This window comes from Rhinoraja longicauda, chromosome 5, assembly GCF_053455715.1.
Source record: "Rhinoraja longicauda isolate Sanriku21f chromosome 5, sRhiLon1.1, whole genome shotgun sequence".
NCBI classification, from domain to species: domain Eukaryota; kingdom Metazoa; phylum Chordata; class Chondrichthyes; order Rajiformes; family Arhynchobatidae; genus Rhinoraja; species Rhinoraja longicauda.
This window is the reverse complement of record NC_135957.1, coordinates 16,400,357-16,421,793: the sequence shown is the minus strand read 5'-3', so window position 1 is coordinate 16,421,793 and position 21,437 is coordinate 16,400,357. Positions and strand designations below refer to the sequence as shown.

General features: G+C 39.4%; 1 protein-coding gene across 3 annotated transcripts in view; it reads left to right on the top strand.

Annotated features, from left to right (window-relative positions):
* The window catches only part of smap1 (small ArfGAP 1), a 67,527-nt gene that overhangs the window by 24,119 nt on the left and 21,971 nt on the right, over positions 1-21,437 (top strand). For 2 of the 3 annotated variants that reach the window (XM_078398972.1, XM_078398970.1), the window contains exons 4-8: positions 8,158-8,233; positions 11,853-11,921; positions 12,964-13,044; positions 15,431-15,526; positions 21,027-21,099. In XM_078398972.1, the coding sequence (XP_078255098.1) occupies positions 8,158-8,233; positions 11,853-11,921; positions 12,964-13,044; positions 15,431-15,526; positions 21,027-21,099 (395 nt within the window). The remainder of the gene's footprint in view (positions 1-8,157; positions 8,234-11,852; positions 11,922-12,963; positions 13,045-15,430; positions 15,527-21,026; positions 21,100-21,437) is intronic. The other variant, XM_078398971.1, reaches the window with a different exon arrangement.

Here is a 21,437-nt window from a genome sequence, read left to right as displayed (position 1 = left end):
TGCTGCTGTTTTTGGTCTCCTGCCTAGATTTACCTGCTTGGTGAATTGAATTATTGAGCAAGGCAATAACAAGGTCAAAGGATTCTGCAGAGCTCTGCTCTCTCAATATGCCACTCCACTGATCAAGTGTTCTCGGGTGCAAATTTTCCTCTCCTGGGTTCCATGCTCATCACACTATAATTTCACTGTGATTTTTCTATTTCTGCAATTGTTTTTTTTATGGCCTTGTATGTCATTTGGGGTTTTTAAATAACAGTTACAGGTGATTGCCAACATTACAAATATTTGTGTGTACTGCAAGGACTTGAGAAAGTGACAGGATGGTTTTGCCGGCTGCTCTGTGGCTGCAGGCATCTTTTCCCTTGTGAGAACATGGTTCGCAGCTGCAATTCTAACTTAGGAACCATCGGGTCACAAACATTTCACTGGAGTGGAACCCTGCAGTAACATGGGGAGGACCTGTACTTGTAAAGCAAGAATACATTGATCAACATTTAAATTAATTAAAACACAACAATGAATTAAAAGCAAGTGATATTTTGAGTTATTTTCTGCTTTCACACTCTGGTATTTTTGCAGCATAACCTAGTTAAAGGAATTGAAAGTATATTCAGTATTTTTAATTCATTTGAATGAAATTCAAAATATGTGGCCATTACTTTACAGTACTAATTTTGATTAAAAAAAACTCCATTTGCTGCGGTGCATTTGTTAATGTGCTGGCAAGATTTTGTTATCTTTTAAAGACCTTTTTTTATATCCTGAACTATGATACCTCAATGAAGTAGATAACATATAGCTTTTACTCCACACAATTGGCTTTAAGCAGTATTGTTGCAATAAATTGAGATTAAATTGAGATAGAAACATAGAAAATAGGTGCAGGAGGAGGCTATTGGGCCCTTCGAGCCAGCACCACCATCATTCATTGTGATCATGGCCAATTGTCCCCAATCAATAATCCGTGCCTGTCTTCTCCCCATATCCCTTGATTCCACTAGCCCCTAGAGCTCTATCTAACTCTCTCTTAAATCCATCCAATGATTTGGCTTCCACTGCCCTCTGTGGTAGAGAATTCCACAAATTCACAACTCTCTGGGTGAAAAAGTTTTTTCTCACCTCAGTTTTAAATGGCCTCCCCTTTATTCTAAGACTGTGGCCCTTGGTTCTGGACTCGCCCAACATTGGGAACAATTTTCCTGCCTCTAGCTTGTCCAGTCCTTTTATAATTTTATATGTTTCTATAAGATCCCCTCTCATCCTTCGAAACGCCAGTGAATACAAGCTTAGTCTTTTCAATCTTTCCTCATATGTCAGTCCCGCCATCCCAGGGATCAATCTCGTGAACCTACGCTGCACTGCCTCAATTACAAGGATGTCCTTCCTCAAATTAGGAGACCAAAACTGTACACAATACTCCAGATGTGGTCTTACCAGGGCCCTATACAACTGCAGAAGAACCTCTTTACTCCTATACTGAAATCCTCTTGTTATGAAGGCCAACATTCCATAGCTTTCTTCACTGCCTGCTGTACATGTACGCCAACTTTCAGTGACTGGTGTACAAGGACACCCAGGTCTCGTTGCAACTCCCTCTTATCTAACCTAACTCCATTGAGATAATAATCTGCCTCCATGTTTTTGCCGCCAAAGTGGATAACCTCACATTTATCTACATTATACTGCATCTGCCACGCATCTGCCCACTCACTCAACGTATCCAGGTCACCCTGCAACCTCCTAACATCCTCTTCACAATTTACACTGCCACCCAGCTTTGTGTCATCTGCAAACTAGCTAGTGTTGCTTCTAATTCCCTCTTCCAAATCATTAATATATATGGTAAACAATTGCGGCCCCAACACCCCACTCGCCACTGTCTGCCAACCAATTTTCTATCCATCGCAACACCCTACCCCCAATACCATGTGCTCTAATTTTAGTCACCAATCTCCCGTGCGGGACCTTATCAAAGGCTTTCTGAAAGTCTAGATACACTACATCCACTGGCTCCCCTTCATCTATTTTACTTGTCACATCCTCAAAAAATTCCAGAGGGTTAGTCAAGCATGATTTCCGTTTCATAAATCCATGCTGACTTGGACTTATCCTTTTACTGCACCGTTATTACCTCTTTAATAATTGACTCCAGCATCTTTCCCACCACCGAAGTAAGGCTAACTGGTCTGTAATTCCCCGTTTTCTCTCTCGTCCTTTCTTGAAAAGTGGGATAACATTAGCTATCCTCCAATCCACAGGAACTGATCCTGAATCTATTGAACATTGGAAAATAATCACTAATGCGTCCACTATTTCTAGAGCCACCTCCCTGAGGACCCTGGGATGCAGACCATCAGGCCCAGGGGATTTATCATCCTTCAGTCCCATTAGTCTACCCAATACTATTTCTCGCCTAATGAAAATTTATTTCAGTTCCTCTACGCCCCCTAGATCCTCTGTCATCCATTAATTAAACTCTGCATTTAGATAAAAGTCATAATTTCTTTAGTGCATTATTCTGAATTTCCATACATTGGCCATAAAGGCTTTGTAAACAGTAATGGGTGAAAATTCTAAGTACGGGAGCTGTTCTGGAGGATTGCATTGTTTGCTGGTTTAAGTGCGTGCAATTGGCTTTGCATGTTGCACATTGAATAATTTTATTCATCCCACTATGACCCCTCTTCACAGCCTTCACCAGTTTGACTGAAGGGTTTTCGTCATTGGCAAAATTAAGCTTTTATTGGTTTTCTATTGCCTAAAGTCAATTTCCTTAATTTGCTTCAACTACTGAAGGAAGAATTAGTTGTGATAAAATGAAACAAAATAGTGTATTTGCAAAGTTTCTCTCCGAACTCTTAGCGTTTATTGCGTTTTCTGAATATGCTAAATCAAGCAACATCTGGAAAGAAGAGACAGCATTTTAAATTAATGGCACATTTGGAGGCATCATTTACTGCATTTTTTATTGCACCAAACATTAAAATATATCATTTAAAATTTCAATGCAAGTTATACAAAGGGAAGTGAAGAATGCGTTCAAGACTGAACCTAAGGCAGCATGGTGGCCTAGCAGTGGAGCTACTGCCTTATGGTGCCAGAGACCTGGGTTCGATCCTGACTACAGGTGCTTGTCTGTACAGAGTTTGTATGTTCTCCCCATGTCCTGCATGGGTTTTCTCTGAGATCTTCAGTTTCCTCGCACACTCCAAAGACATACAGGTTTTTTAGGTTAATTGGCTTGGTATAAATGTAAAATTGTCCCTCGTGTGTAGGATACTGCTATTGTATGGAGATCGCTGGTCAGCGTGGACTCGGTGGGCCAAAGGGCCTGTTTCCGCGCTGTATCTCTAAACTAAGACTGGTATTTTACATTTGATTAAGAGCAATAATAAGGGCTTGTTTAAATGAGTCTTGTGGACTCCATTGGAAAGAGTTTTTGCTAGGTGTCAAAAAAGAGTATGCTTTTTGGCCCTTCAAACTTGCTCTGCCATTCAGCGAGATAAGATTAATCATTTATTGTGTCACTGCTTGTATGACTTCACATATCCTTTGATTTCTTTGTCTAAAAATTGCTCTGTGATTGAGTTTCCAAAGCCATATTGGCCAAATAATTCCAAAGCTTTATTACTTTCTGGCGAAGATGTTGTCAGTGGTCTTAATTTGCAACTGACTCCTGCCAGCCTAGCCCTTCACTCTAATGGGAATACGTTAGCCCTGAACTCTTGTTATCTTATTTTCAAAAGCCTCCCATTTGCCACCTGTCCCTCTACATGCAAACAGCCTCCACTAATCAATTTGGAAAGTTCCTGCCTCATGCTATCAGAATGGCCCCGCCCCAGTTTAGGATTTTAACTTGGGTCTGTTCTGGCCTTTTCCATGGAGACGCACAAAACTGCTGATGCTGGATTCTTGACCACAACTCTGTGCTGGAGGAACTCAGCGGGTCAGGCAGCATCTGTCGAGGGAATGGGCAGATGATAGACAATAGGTGCAGGAGTAGGCCATTCAGCCCTTCTAGCCAGCACCGCCATTCAATGCGATCATGGCTGATCACTCTCAATCAGTACCCCGTTCCTGCCTTCTCCCCATACCCCCTCACTCCGCTATCCTTAAGAGCTCTATCCAGCTCTCTCTTGAAAGCATCCACCGAACTGGCCTCCACTACCTTCTGAGGCAGAGAATTCCACACCTTCACCACTCTCTGACTGAAAAAGTTCTTCCTCATCTCCGCTCTAAATGGTCTACCCCTTATTCTTAAACTGTGGCCCCTTGTTCTGGACTCCCCCAACATTGGGAACATGTTTCCTGCCTCTAATGTGTCCAATCCCCTAATTATCTTATATGTTTCAATAAGATCCCCCTTCATCCTTCTAAATTCCAGTGTATACAAGCCTAATTGCTCCAGCCTTTCAACATACGACAGTCCCGCCATTCCGGGAATTAACCTAGTGAACCTACGCTGCACGCCCTCAATAGCAAGAATATCCTTCCTCAAATTTGGAGACCAAAACTGCACACAGTACTCCAGGTGCGGTCTCACCAGGGCCCGGTACAACTGTAGAAGGACCTCTTTGCTCCTATACTCAACTCCTCTTGTTATGAAGGCCAACATTCCATTGGCTTTCTTCACTGCCTGCTGTACCTGCATGCTTCCTTTCAGTGACTGATGCACTAGGACACCCAGATCTCGTTGAACATCCCCTCTTCCTAACTTGACACCACTCAGATAATAATCTGCCTTTCTATTCTTACTTCCAAAGTGAATAACCTCACACTTATCTACATTAAACTGCATCTGCCATGTATCCGCCCACTCACACAACCTGTCCAAGTCACCCTCCAGCCTTATTGCATCTTCCTCACAATTCACACTACCCCCCAGCTTAGTATCATCTGCAAATTTGCTAATGGTACTTTTAATCCCTTCATCTAAGTCATTAATGTATATCGTAAATAGCTGGGGTCCCAGCACCGAACCTTGCAGTACCCCACTGGTCACTGCCTGCCATTCCGAAAGGGACCCATTTATCCCCACTCTTTGCTTTCTGTCTGTCAACCAATTTTCTATCCATGTCAGTACCCTACCCCCAATACCATGTGCTCTAATTTTGCCCACTAATCTCCTATGTGGGACCTTGTCGAAGGCTTTCTGAAAGTCGAGGTACACCACATCCACTGACTCTCCCCTGTCAATTTTCCTAGTTACATCCTCAAAAATTTCCAGTAGATTTGTCAAGCATGATTTCCCCTTCGTAAATCCATGCTGACTCGGAATGATCCTGTTACTGCTATCCAAATGCTCAGCAATTTCGTCTTTTATAATTGACTCCAGCATCTTCCCCACCACTGATGTCAGACTAACTGGTCCATAATTACCCGTTTTCTCTCTCCCTCTCTCCCTCCTTTTTTAAAAGGATGTTTTGTTGCTTCAGACAGATGGGAGTAATGATGAGGAGAAAGCTGGAAAAATAAGGTGAGGGCAGGACAAAGTCCAGTGATAGATGGGTACCGGTGAGAGCGAGTCATAATAGACAATAGGTGCAGGAGTAGGCCATTCGGCTCTTCGCCCCAGCACCGCCATTCACTATGATCATGGCTGATCATCCACAATCAGTACCCCGTTGCTGTCTTCTCTCCATATCCCTTGACTCCGCTATCTTTAAGAGCTCTAACTAACTCTCTCTTGACAGCATCCAGAGAACTGGCCTCCGCTGCCTTCTGAGGTAGAGAATTCCACAGATTCACAACTCTCTGGGTGAAAATGTTCCCCCTCATTTCAGTTCCAATTGGTCTACCCCTTATTCTTAAACTGTAGCCCCTGGTTCTGGACTCCCCCAACATCTGGAACATGTTTCCTGCCTCTTGCGTGTCCAATCCCTTAATAATCTTATGTTTCAATAAGATCCCCTCTCATCCTTCTAAATTCCAGTGTATACAAGCCCAGTCGCTCCATTCTTTCAACATATGACAGTCCCACCATCTTGGGAATTAACCTCATGAACCTACGCTGCACTTCCTCAATAGCAAGAATTTCCTTCCTCAAATTTGGAGATTGATTGGCCGAATGGGTGAGTAAGTGCCAACCTATCCAAATCTTTGCATTCAGTGCTCCCGATGTAGCCTCCTCAGCTGGGGCAAGGCTAAGCCTAGAAAAGCGGACCATTTCGCTGAACACTTGCCTGTCCACCAAGTCTCTCGTTCTGCCAGTTGTCAACTAGGTTAATGCCACTCCCTACCAAGAACTTGAGTGTTGCCCCTCCTTTTGGGACCCCTCTCCAATTGGATCATCTATACATATTGCTTGATAAAACTTCCCTGATTACAGAGATAACATGCTAGCTCCATACAGGCAACACTAGAGGTCAGTATTGAACTTGTGATTGTTAGAACTGTGGGTGGCTGCTCTTCTAGATATCTAAAGTGGATTTTGTTAAGGCAAATATCTTTTATTAAACAGGTAAAGATTACCGATATATTGCAGTTGGATGTAATTAAACTCAAGGAATGCAGACTCTGAAGTCAAAGAATAGATTGCCTGCTGCTTTTAGGGCAGAAAACGGAGTAAAGAGTAGCTGTTAACACTGGGAGAAGGTGGGTAGCAGAACACTGGGGGGGGGGGGGGGGGTTATAATTTTTCTTGAGTCAAAAGATTTAAATTGTGATTATACCAAATTATAAATTGGCTATATTTAAGAGGGAGTTAGATGTGGCCCTTTTTGCTAAAGGGATCAGGGGGATCAGGGGGTATGGAGAGAAGGCAGGTACAGGTTACTGAGCTGGATGATCAGCCATGATCATATTGAATGGCGGTGCAGGCTCGAAGGGCCGAATGGCCTACTCCTGCACCTATTTTCTATGTTTCTATGTAATAGGAAAGGCTGACAAGGAATTAATATGTTTGTGGGTTTTCAGAGAATTTTAGAGAATTTTAAAAAGGAGAGTTGACAAATAAACCTAATGGATTAAATGTTTTTTGGGCAGCATAAATAATAGAATTGGCTTGAAATTCTGCTATATTTTTGATTGTCATTGAGCAAAGATGTAGATAAGAAATAAAAGGGGGCAACAGTGCAACGACAGTGCTGAGATGAGCATCAACTCTATTTTCGATAATTTTTTGAAGGGTTTCTGGAATTGCGATAGAAATTGGTACAATGTTTTGTAATTTGGCTCCAGATTGAGATGGGCAGTTTCATGAATTTACCAAAATGTTCAATGGCAGCATGTAACTCCCAGTATGCAATCAATGATTTTGCATGGGAGTTTTTGAATATAGCTTATTAAATGTCAATAAATAATAAAATGGATCCAATCCCAGTAGTAATAATTTCTCTAACATATTTCCCTAAAATGCTGGAATATGCTTCTTGTGTGCATGCATACACATATTGCAGTTATAACGACAAATCGATACCCTGCATATTCAATAGGTCAGCCAGGGTCAGTGGAACAAATGTTAATGTTTTGGACGTGGGCACTGGGTCAGAACTTTTTTTGCCTGTGTGACTATTGACGATGATGGTTTCACAGTAATGGGTAATGTCTGTCTTGAGCTGATTGGAATTTGTCAAACTGTGACTATCCAGCTATCTCATTTATTTGGTATTTATGTCAGTCAGATGGTGTGCAATTTGCCAAACATCTTAAAGATCAAAGTAGATGCGTTTGGTCTCTGACATTTCAAAAATCTACCAGTTTGCAATTATAAATAATTGAACAGCTAAATTGCAATGCATGCACCAAGTGGAGTGCTACCTGGTGTTAAGTGGATCGCGTTCAGCATACTGGCTCACCTATAGATTTTTCCACATTAATATTGATAAGCGACTCGGGATGTTTAGAATCCATTTAATTAATAAAGTTCGAAACCTAAAATGATGTCATATGGATCAAAAATTTAAGTACTTAATCTTAAAGGTACTGTGATTTTTCTCTTCGTGACATTAAAGGTGATTTTAGCAGGAATCGCTCCTTTGCTCAAGATGCTCTTTCACCTACAAATAAAAAAGACTGCTTTAGCGATAACAATTTGTTGAATTCAAAACATTGAAAATTATATCACTGCATAGTTTAATTTTTTTCTGATTACATTGCAACATAGACATGAAATTATTCCTAATTTATTAATACATTCCTTGATTAAATATTCATCAGATCTGTTGAGTTTTTCATCAGAGACAAGTATGAAAAGAAGAAATACATAGATAAAACTGTAAACAACGGAGTAACGGTAAGTATTGAGGCAGGATCTATGTTGGTGAACTTTTCTTCTAATCTCAGACTCTTGGATAAAGCTATTCTCAATGCCCTCACAAGCTGCAGATATTGCAATATAATTGTAATTCATATTCATTCTGAGACATGCCAAGGAAACATGACATTGGCTCAATGCACATAATTTCACTGGTCCACATGTGACAAAATATGTATATTGCTTTGGAACTGTTTGTTTTCTGTCTTGTGCTCCTAAAATTTACTACAAATTGCGATAATTGTTAATTAGCTGTATTGAGACATATGTAGTCTCCTCTATACACCATTGTTCTTAAGAGAAAAAAATATTGCGAGTTAATGGTCCTTTTATTCAAGAGCCAATCTAAAATATTCAAGTGTTCATTATTTCTCCCTCTCCAGGAAATAACCTTCAACAAGTGATTTTATTTTTTTGTACTGTACTGCTTTCTATCTAAAAACCCCAAAACACTCGCATAACTGTTCTTACTTGGTTGCAATCTGTGGTCATCTGATTCGACTCCTGATTATCTTTCCCAAGTTAATTTTTCAAATAACCACGCTGTTTTTTGGTCAGTCTGAAGAAGCGTCTCGACCCGAAACATCACCCATTCCTTCTCTCCAGAGATGCTGCCTGTCCCGCTGAGTTACTCCAGCTTTTTGTGTCTATATTCGGTTTATACCAGCATCTGCAGTTCCTTCCTACCCATTTTTCTGTTAACTTTCATTTCAAATAGTGTTTTTTAAAGAGTTTGGAACATTAAAATAGTTCATTAATGTAGAAATGTTTTAAGTATTGTCATTGTTGTAATAAATTATCTTAGTGTTTTTGTTTGAGGCATATTGAATGGGAAAGACACTCGGGGAATCACTTTGTCTCTTCAAAATATTGCCACTTGATCTTTTCCAGTCTTAGAGCATTGCTAACATTTAATCTAGAAATCTGCACTTCTGTCAGTCCAACACCCATAAGGCATTTACATTTTACCATGAATGACTGCAGTAAATAAATGTGTAATATGTTCAAAAACATCAATCCTTGTTTCCCCAGTTACAATGAACATAAGTTGAGTGTCCAGAGTATGCAAAAAGAATCACACAGTAAAAAGCCAAACATCTGACTTAAAAAGCACTTGTTGATTCCGAAGCAAGAAAATCTGCAAGGCTATTAAGCAAATAGCAGTGCTATTTGTTGATCAAAGCTCTGTGAAGAAATAATTATTGCAAATGAGGGCAGGTATAGAAATGCCACATTTCGTGGCAGTATGTAACCCTAAACTGGCTTTTGGCTAAACCTAATGATTTCGCCAATTATCTATGCAGTTTCCTCCACCCCAAAAGAAGTGCATTCACAAGAATGGAAAGAATGTTTGCTGTAAGTTGTTGCAAAATTCTGAAATCCGTAAAGAGTAACAATATTTCATGATCTTCGGCAAGTGTTGGCTAACATGTTTGTTACAAAAAATGATCGCAAACTGCTTTAATCTTTTGATTTTGCTTTAATGTATAATGATCTCAGATTTCTGGGAATGTTATACGGCAAGCTCATTGGTGGCCAGAATGCAAGTGGTGGACTAAATACCCATCAAGACTAATCGCCATTCATGCATCTAAAGTCTCTGTATGCCCTACCAGAATTTGACTTCCTAGAGTACATTCTCTCTTTTCTGGATTAAATTCTATCTGCCACTGCCATTGTTTAAATACTTTTCTTCAGTATCTATGACTTGAAAACTTACTAATCGTACCTCCTACATTCTCATCCAAGTCATTAATTTTTTTATTTTTTAAATTTTTTTATTTAATTTATTAAGCAGACTCATGGTCCATTAGAATACACATACAGCACACAGTATATACATATAAAATTAAATTAAATTAGAAAAGGCAACAATACCAATGTTTCCACATAGGTGATAGGTATCTCACGGCACTGAAACCAGGATTTACCAGCAGCACAATGATGGAATTCTGAGAACCATTTAATCGGCATATAAATTTAAACATGAGATTCCTCAACAGGGCATGAAACGTATTGACTCCTGCACTACAAAACAGTTCCCTTGCACTGCACCACCTTGGCTTTCTAAGCAATATGCGCATGCAGTCATTATAGGCAACCTTAAGTTTATGAATGCTTGACTTATTAAACTTTATCCACAAAGGAGCAGTGTAAAGAGGAGTACAGTACGCTCTAAACAGGTTTATCTTGACATTTCCTGAGCACCAGTGGAATTTCCTAACCAACATGTTAGGTTAATGTATACATATATTGCAAAATCAATTAAATCTATTTAAATTGTTAGTCCTTAAACTTAGCATTCTGGTTTATAATAGGTTGTTATAAACCAGCTCTGAATCGCTATTTTGATCTGCCAAGCATCCATAGCTAACTAGTTTCTGTCTTAATGCAAATAGCATAGGTATGTATTTTATTGTCTCTTGCCTCTGTTCTCTTTTGCAATTCTGCATTTTGTACTCTAAACTTAAACCAAGTTTCTAAAATGACTATTCTCTGTAAATGTTTCTTGTGAAAATACTGAATTCACAGTCATCAATTTTAGTTATTTTTGAATTGATTGCACTTGATCTTTTCTAGTCTTTGCTAGATTTTGTTTTCCCTATAGGCTGGTCTTAGTTTGTTGCCCCAAGTTTCCCCTGCTGTGTTTCAGTTAGTAGTATCAGGTGCATATTCTCCTTGAATATGAAAAAAATGAATTGGTGATTAAAGTCAGTTATTCAAGGAAAATATCTAATTGATATGTCGGTGTTTAAACATTGTTTAAATCTGAAATTCTACGACATTTTTTGTGGTTTTGGCATTTAAAATTTGTAATCAGACTTCTATAATTAGAGTCATAGAGGGATACAGTGTAGAAACAGGCCCAACTTGCCCACACTGGCCAACAATGTCCCAGCTGTACCAGTCCCACTTACCTGTGCTTGGTCCATATCCCTCCAAACCTGTCCTATCCATGTACCTGTTTAACTGTTTCTTAAATGATGGGATCATCCCAGTCTCAACTACCTCTGGCAGCTTGTTCCATACACCCACCACCCTTTGTGAAAAAGTTACCCCTCGGATTCCTATTAAATCCCCCCCCCCCTTGAACCTATGTCCTCTGGTCCTTGATTCCCTTACTCTGGGCAAGGGACTCTGTGCATCTACCGGATCTATGCCTCTCATGATTTTGTACACCTCTGTAAGAACCCCCCCCCCCCGATCCTCCTGCGCTCAATGGAATAGAGACCCAGCCTACTCAACCTCTCCATATAGCTCACACCCTCTAGTCCTGGCAACATCCTCGTAAATCTTTTCTGAACCCTTTCAAGCATGACAATATCTTTCCTAGAACTGGAAGCAATATTCTAGAGGTGGTCTCACCAACGTCTTACAGAACTGCAACATGACCTCCCAACCTCTTGGCTCTTACAATATTTTTTTCCCCGCCAATCTTTTTTATTTATACAGTATGGTTATAGAATGTATCTCAATTGATGCCAAACATTGGCCACTGCTGTTGGTTTCTGCTTTTGCCTCTTTAAATGTATGCTGATAATTATGCTTTGCTCTTATTTCATATGCTTCTGCTTGTCCTTTTATCTATTCTGTGCAGATAACCTCTGCTGTGCCCTTGCCATCATCTCCCTCTTTATCAAATGCTGCTGAGAAGAGCAAACTGGAGGTATTACCTTAGGACTTCTAAAATAGCGATGAACATTGAACGAGACGCATTTTACTCTGCACTGTTTAGTTATCCCTACATTTTTACAATTGTGTTTCGTAGCAATGCAGGTCAGAAGAAAAATATGATACCAATGTTTCCAAGTGGTATACTTGGTCTGTTTTATTGCACTGACTTCTTAACATTAGATTTTTGCATGTATATCGTGGTATTGATTTGCAAAATTGTTTATTAAAAATAAGTCGGACCCTTTCCTTTATCTAATATTGGTAATGTGGAAAGAATGGCTTGCACAAAATACAAGTATTTAAAATAAGTGCACCACCAGTAAATATCATGACTTTTGGAGCAATTGAAATTGTCACCTTCAGCCTCTCAGCATTTATCTTCTCAATTCTATCCAAAATCTTGTGCATTAATCAGTTCATTCTGATGAAGTCTGGTGAATGAAGGCCAGCCTATCCAGCTTGTATTTCTTGTAGCAAATTCATCCCAGGAGTCTAAAGTTCATTCTAAGAGAACTGCACTGACTCCAAGGTAAATATTATCAATCCTTTTAGATGTTTTGCATTGCTATTATAGATTTTCCAGTGAACCTACTGGTTTCATGGGAGTGCAGGAAACAGAACCAGGTGTGTTCAAGAGCAATGTGGGAACTAGGGCCCTGATGATTTGAAGGAGTCTGCAGATTATCACTTTTACAATATTCTATTTCTGATTTTCGTACCAAAGTGATTAAATATAATTTTCCTGCATTAGATCTACCTTTCACTCACTGAACTTCTAGACTTTGTAGGGCCTGGTGTATTGCCACTCACTTTCATCAGCTTGCCAAAGGTTACTAATTGTCATATGGACTACTTTCACTCTTCATTAAAATAAATTGCAAATAGGAATTTGAAGTATTATCTAATTACAAATGGTCAATGGGAACCCATTTTATACAATATTTTTGTGAAAGACTACTTTTTTTTTTAAAAAGGCAATAGGCGTCTTTTGAACTTGAAGTATTTTTTGCTGTAACTTATTTAATTTTATTTAGAGAGAAAAGTACAAAAGGAAAGATGAAAAGAGGGGGGGCAAAGATCAAGAGAAACCTATTGCTTATGACAAAGTAAAAATGGTAAGTTCAATAATTTATCCGTTTTTAATTCTTAAAGTGCTGGTGTTGATATTATGTAACAACGTGAAGGTGACAAAGATGTAGTGGAATTGTTGAATGTCATGCCTATTATCGGAAGCATTTTTAGTTTGGACAAGAAAATTGGGTAGAAGCATAATTTTTGACCGTGCAAATTATGATGAGTGGCAGTGGTGGTTTTTACAATTGCTCATCCATGTATGAACAGAATTTGGAATTAAGTGATGAACAATAATAATTTTGATCTGAATACCTAAGCAGTACCAAACAGGATAGGCCAAAGGATGACTTCACTCTGCTGAGTTGCTGCTCTATGATAGGCTTTATGGGAACAACAGTTGGCTTTATGCAGCCAACTGGCCTATTTATTTATGAAACGCAAGTGGGAATACATTGTAGTCCGAGCATGCATGTGTAGCCTGTATTTCAGATTTTTCTTCATAATGAATGGAAAAATCGAGGAAATTTGACCTCAAGTGTTTTTCTGTTTTAAGCTTACTATAACTAAAAAGGGAAGCACTGAGAAAAATAGAATCATTTATTTCCTCCACATTTCATTTTAGGTCACCAGGTTATAATTGCTCACCGGTAGATACACTGCTTCAAGCTAACAGGTTACCACATCCCTGGTTAGTTCCCACCTCTGATCAGCTGTTTGATATTTTGCCAAAGTGCACTTTTGGAGGAGAAGGGTAAATAAAAGTACATTGTGTAATTTGGCACATGGACTAGTCGAATCAATTGCATATCAATAACTACTCGAGTAAAATTTGACATACCCAGTGGATGACTTGAATGACTAGCAAAGTGGCAGGAGAAGCATGGTGGGTCATATGGCTGCATTATTTATTCATTATTAAAGGGGCTTGGGTTTTGTTTCTCACAATACAATTTAATTATGTTAAAAATTTGTAAAGTCTCTGTTCTCTGACAAGTAATAAAAAGCTCAATACTGCAGATGATGGAAATTGGAAAAGGCAAACATTGGTAAATTTCAGCAAGTTAGGCGGCATATGTGGAGGGGGAAATAGTGTTAATGCTATGGGAAAAGATCATCCACCTGAAACTTTATCTTTCCACAGATGCTCCATGAACTGTGGAGTATTTCCAACATTTCTCAAAATAAAATACTGCAAGTCATCTTACAATATACATTTCACATAGAATATCAATATCATTTTTCATGGAACTGGTACAATAGAGCTGGTTTGGCCTGCTGTATTTGCACCTGTCTTAACCCCTGGGCTATAAGATGATCTTGTGACAATGGAAAAGTTGTGCTTCATGTAGGCACAAATTGTTACATTTTCTGATGATTGGGGAATGCAATTGATTATATTGTGTGATCATCACTAGGAATCCTCATTGCTGAACATGTCAGCGAAAAATTATTGTGGAAACATCTGAGGATGATTGAGAGAGGGAGAGAAACCTATGCAGTGATGTCCAGAACTGTGGTGATTAATTAATCTGCCACAGCCACAGTTATCTTTGTCTATGCTTGGACCAAGGATTTAATGAAGTCTGAAGCAGAGCAGAATGCAAAAATATGTTGGGAAAATAGTTATTTAATCAAATTGTTGTAATAACTAGTTCCTGCAGTTTCTTAACATGTGGAGTTATTGCAGTTGGCCGAGGGCTGTATATATAATATCGTGACATCAGGAATACTGTTTAAAAACCAAGAATTCCCATTTATGAGCTCACAAGACCACTTGTCTAACAATCTGGAAATACTCAGCAGGTTGGGTCACATCTGAGGGGAGAAAAACAATTTCAGACTGACCTTTCACAGAAGCCACATTATCGGTCTGAAGCACTGGCACCTTCTTTGCCAATAGTGCTTGGCCTACTCGCTGTATACTGCATTTTCAGTTGGTTCAGATTTCCGGAATTTGGGAAAAAAAATAGCTCCTCTAAAGATCTATTTACATGGCACAGAATTGCAGAAACTGCTTGGCCTGCTCAATTTGTCTAGCATTATCTGCTTTAAAAATTTTTCCAGCATTTCAATTTTTTTTTTCATTTTCACTACTTAAAATTCTTCAAGGTGGTGATTAGTGAAGACTGGTGCCATTAAAATGTTTTCTACAGAAAAGAAGTGAATGGTGTTCTGTGTTTTAAGAAGACTTTTCAGCATTTAAAATATTCAGGGTTACAAATTCTAATATATAATTTCTAAAATTCTATGCTTAATTGTGAACCATCCTCTCAAACAGACTACAGGTATGTAATGTTGCTGTTTTCATTGGAAGAAAGCCATGTCAATTGATAAAGCCAACTTGCGAATGGTTTTGTTTCCATTACTCATTCCAAATGCTGGTCTTTCATTTAAACTTTCTATGTTGACCTTGTGCTTTTTTTTCAGTCACCTCCCCATTCCATAGGGCTACCTCCAAGCATTCTCAGCCTAACTGGAGAAGAATTTCCTGCTGAGAAAGAAAGCATTGTCACTGGAACTTCTGTGAGTATATTTTTCTCGATGTGATGAAGATGGAAAATGTCCACCAAGGGCAAAGGGGGTGATAGCTAAAGTGTAGGAAATATTTGACATGCCCGAGGAGGAACCCTTGTCAAACATGGAGGGGAAAGGAAGCCACATTAAAATTAGTGAAATGATGGTTATCTGAAAAATTGCAACGGTAGCTAAGTAACTGGAAGAATGAAATTGATTCTTGTAGGCAATGACATGCAAGTGTAACTGATAGTTGTCGAAGTAAGTAATGTGCTGATAGTGATTGGCAGTCGAGTCTAGAAATGGAAACAGAATTCAAAGAAGTGAACTGAGAACTAAAAAGAGAAGCAGTTGCACCAAGTGCAAGGAGTGTTGATGGGAAATAATTCATAAAATGCATTCACGGGTTTTCAGAAGCAGTGCGTAGATAGAATTTTACTAGGGAGTAAGTAGTACCTGACCTTGGAGAACACTGATGGGTAAGTGATTAAAATTTCTGGTGGAACCCTTTGGGTCATAGTTTTGTAAACCTCAAGGTAATCGTGAAATAAAAAAAAGTTGGTCTTTGAGTTAGAGATTTGACTAATTCTTTTGAAGCGTGACTTTGTTTATAAACTGAAAGCTGACAGCTAAATTAGGATTAAGAATAATTTGAGATGGTCTATATACATGGAAATCACATTTTAGTTAAATTACTTTCTTGAGGCAGATCTGTATATTCTGCTAATTAAAATGCTTTTAATAAATTGCATGTGGCGTCATTTTATTCACTCACTGAAAGTGTATTGTCTCTACCTCATTAAAATCTCTCCTGATGCATAGAATTTGCATAATTGCAGGATACTCGTATTTATATTCATGGTTTGTGAAATGCAGGTTTATCAGAGGCACAGTAAAACTATTAAAACATTTGAATTATTGCCTAAATATATTAGGAATATTGAATATTGGATTCAAAGGAATAGTAGAGATCACATTGGTTAAGAGACAGAATGAAATGATTAATGGGGAAGCATGATTCCTCCCCTCCTGAATGATTAATGTCATTGCTTTAGATACAGGTTAACAATTTGAATTGGATGCTCAGGATATAAATTCAAGGTGTGCTGATGACCCAACTCTTTGCTGCCTACTGCATTTCCAATAGATACCAGGAGGAACATAGAACACAGAAAATAGAACAGTAAAGTACAGGAACAGGCTCTTCGGCTACAGTGTCTGTGCTCACTGGTGCACATGACTTAAGTTTTCCAAGGTCCTGCTTCGTAATCTCTTTTCAGACTCGAGGATCTTTATTTTTGTACCTGTCTCTTTGATATTGAGGTGGATCATGACCCTTTAGTGTTCACCTGCCTCTACCAGAATGTTCTGCAGAGCTGCAGGGAAACAACAAAAATCCTGGAAATAAACTTGAGTGCAAATCTTTGTTTTTGCTCCCCTTACTGGAGAATTCCTAATAATATCTTACAACCTGGTATAGTTGAGTAATCCCGGATGCTTTTTTTTTCCTTCTCCTCTGGGTGTACATTCCCCTCGTCATTATCTTTGACTGAATAGTGGTTAGAACGCAAGATTGCTGGTGGAGAGAGGTGGAAGTGTTCTTCTGAGATACCTGCCTCTTCTTTGTCTTATCTAGCTGACACTCAGTTTCTACCGCATTCACTTTAGCTGTGGGATGACCAGTTCCTGAAATTCGCGACACATGAATGACTCCCATTTTAATAATGGAACAGTTTGCTGTTGCTCATGCTCTGTCTTAGATGAAGCTCCAGATCTACAACAATATGGATAAATCAATTAGTTGTACTAAAACTACTACATTAGAATACAAACAAGAAACATGATGGACCACCTAATGTTGGTACCAGATTTGGCAAAGTTAACTTTGCAAATTCTTTCAAGTCAACATCAAGAGATTACTGTCTCTAGGAATCTAGCGATTACTGGGGACTCGCCTCATGCTAGTCCAGAAACAGCGCAGTCAATTTTATGGAATTGCATCTTACTGCTAATATCCCACACTACATCAAGATGCCATCATGGTATGTTCTATCCCAGCAACATGACAAATGGACCTGATAGTTCTCAATCAGGATCTCTGACCCTCAACAAATCTCAAGGCATTAGGTCAAAGAGAGACAAGAAAATCCACTGCTGCTTACTAACTGTCATCTTCCCTGAGCTAATTGATCAGTACATCTCCACAAAGAACACATTTTCAAGCAATATAGAGCAGCAAAGGTACGGAATATATTCTGAATAGAGCACTTCAGCCTAATTCCACAACCATCTCAATAACAACACCATTGATCAAACAGACTGTCCTGAATATCATAGCTCCACAAAAAAAGAGAGTACTGGAGTAACTCAGTGGGTCAGGCAGCATCTCTGGAGAACATGGACTGATGACGTTTTGGGTCCAGACCCTTCAGCCCACTAAGCGTGCTGATCAGCAGTCACCTCACACACTAGCATGGTTATATGCTACCCAAGCAGAATATGAGGTGCTGTCATTCCAGTTTGTGTCTAGCCTCACTCTGGTAATAGAGGAGGCCCAGGACAAAGGTCAATATGGGAAGGGGAATTAAAATGATTTGCAACTAGGAGCTCCAGTTGACCGAGCGTAGGTATCTGGCAAAAACAGCTGTCCACTCCACACATGGTTTGCTGATGTGAAGGGGTCCACATTGGGAGTACTGCATGCTGTAGATAAAGTTAGTGGGGGTGCATATGAACCTCCGTCTCACATGGCATGGCTGCTGAGGTGATGCAAATATGACTCACCTGGAAGGACTGCTTGGGTATTGGCGAGACCAAGCGTGGAGATGGAGAGATTGAGGAGAAGGTACAGATTAAGACATGTCTAATTGAAATAACAGGCAGGGCTAGGTTGATGAACATAGTGGGACTGACATGCTGCAGTTGGCCTGACAGTCTGGTAAAACAAATGAACCTAGAGCATGGATTAGTACATGAAACAATTATGTCATTACAGAACGGTTGACAGGACTGGCAGCTGAACATTTGGATGTTTCAGATGTGATGGAGGGGGATATAAAAGTAGGGAGTTGCAGCAAAACTGATTAGGAACACAATCCCAGCTGCATTTAGAGGAAGGGATTGAAGTTTAAGTGGTAGGGTATTTTGGGAGGTGATCAGAATTTTAAATATTAAGATAGTCTTTGATAAGAATGACTTTTCCTTTGAAAGTGCCAACAAAAAGTTTTTCACTGTACCTCGGTACACCTGGCAATCAACTAAAATAAATTGAGGGAAGGCTAATTACAAGAACTGGGGGAAGTAGGTTCAGAGAGAGTAAATCTGTATCTGGCAATCTGTGCCTTTTGGAAGGCTGGTTGGTCAGCGTGGCAAGATTTGGGATCATTGGATGATGTTGATGTAAATTTCGTCAAAAAGAAAAGGAAAATATTAAAAGTTTGGGGACGGGGTTGAAACTCGACATGGCCTTTGAGGAATATAAAGGAAGCAGGAAAGAACTTAAATGGCCAGAAGGGACTATGAAATGTCCTTGGAAGTAGAATTGAGGAGACTCCCAATTCATTTTATTTACATAAGGAGCTAGAGGATAGCAAGGGAGAATCACTCAAGGACAGAAGGGAATGTATGTATGGAACCAGAGGAAGTGAGTATTTTGCATTGGTATTTACTAAAGGATGTGGGTGCATGTGAGATTGTGTGTTTGGGGAGCGAGGGGGGTGGCAGGAGGGAGAATTATTGTTGATATTCTATATTCTAGGGCACGTCAATATTAAAGTGTTTGCGTGTCTTCAGAAACAAAGATAGTTAAGGCCCCAGGATCAAAGAAGGGGGAAGATTGCTGAGTCCTTGGTATTTTCTTTAACCACAAAGTGTCAAATGAAATCAAAATACAAACTCTTGGTGGAATTCAGTGGGCGAGGCATCAATCCATCCCAAAAGTTGAGTTTGTGGCACTCCAATAATTTATCAAACTTTATTCTGGCTAACACCTACTGCCACTAACACAGCTTCTCTGCCATTTTCACACGATCTTCCAGACACAATCCTAATTTGTAAAATCCGCTGCCTGCATCCCAAAGGAAACCTTTATTAAAAATAAAACTTCAACAAAATTCCATTGTCTATGCTATTATACACCGAAAGGGTCTTGGAGTAAACAACATAGTGCTGGATGAATTCGGCGGTCTGTCACCACCTGTGGAGGGAAATGGACAGACACATTTTCTGGTTGGGACCCTTCTTCACTTTGAGAGTGGGGTGAGATAAAGCTGGAATAGAGATGGGGATGGAGCAAAGTCTGGCAAATTATAGGTGAGGGGATGATTGCCGATGGGTAGAGAAAAGTTTTATAGATTATAGATAAGAGACGAAAGGGTGTCGGAAAAGAAGAGGCGTGAAATGTAAAACCACTAGGAGGGATATAGGTGGAAGGGGACAGAGAAAGGAAAGGGAGAATAAAAGGAAAGATCCGATTATGGGGATGAAAGAGGAGCTTACTCATAGTGGTGTGGGGGAAGGGGTGGAGATAAAGTGATGGTGGTAGAAATGGGTGTGTGCCAAGGTGGTGTGGGGGTTGACAGAGTGAAGGGAGGGAGGAATAAGACGTGAAGTTGGAGAATTCAGTGTTCATACTACCCAAGAGGAATATAGGGTGCTGTTGCTCCAGTTTCCGTGTGGCTCCTGGCAATGGAGGAGTCCATGGACAGAGAGGTCAGTGCGAGAAGGGGAGTTAAAATGGGCGATTCCGCCATCCTTGATGGACAGAGCACATGTCTTCAGCAAAATGTCATCCGTACATTCCCTCCACAGATACCGCCTGGTCCGTTGAGCTCCTTCAGCACTTTGTTTTGCTCAAGATTCCAGAATCTGCAGTTTTAATGCCTCAGAATTTGCAGAAATCTTTGCAAATATATATTTTAACCGCCTATCCCACAGCAGTAATTTTCAAAATCATGTTCATCGACAGATCTTTCCATAATCTCGCCCAAGCTCATCTTCACAATCTCTTCTACCATGAGAATCAATTTCTTTATTATGTTTATTTGATCCACAGTTGGTTGTATTATTATCGTCCATTGTAGTCTATAGGTTTGGAACTCCATCCTTGGGCCTTTGTACCTTTACAAGCTCCTTGTAGAAGTAGTGGAAGATATACTGTCGTGCTTCGTTTTCCATTCTTTTATTCATCTCCCACGCTTTCCTTGGGTTGTCACGTATTGTTACCCTCTTATTGTTTTCTCCTACATTAAATATGCAGTGCAAATACAAATTTACTTGACCATTAAGGATGCATAATACATTGACAAGTTGTGAATTCCTTCCACTGAATGGTTATGAAAAAATGGGAACATGTAATCATGAAAAAATTGGGGATAAAAAAGGATAATATTACATTTAAAGTTCCAAATGTGAGAATGTGAACATCCAGTGGTTTAAGATTAATTCAGATCTTTGGATTCAAATGACTTTAACAAGCTTTATTAATTATTTTATTTTTTTAAATATATAGAAGAAAGATCAATTAGACATCAGAGCAAGCCCTCAGAAGATGACACAATCCATCGTTGATCTGTTAGGACTGGGTAAGTAAAGAATATTTAAGCGATTCTTGGTGTTAACTTACTACAAGTGATACTTGTTATAAATAAAAAAATTCTGTTGGAGGAACTCAGAAGGTCTAGAGACAGATGTGGAGGCAAGATATGGTTGACATTGCAGGTCAAGAACCTGCTTGTGGCAACATTTTGGTGAAGTTTTAATATCAATGGTGCTTGTTTGTGCTGTCACTGTTGAATGATGTTGAAAGAGTAGAGAGCCCCTGATGCAGCTGTTTATGCAGTAACCCATGCATGCCTCACACAGCATGTCAAGAGTGTTTTATTGTCATGTGTCCCAGATAGAACAATGAAATTCTTACTTG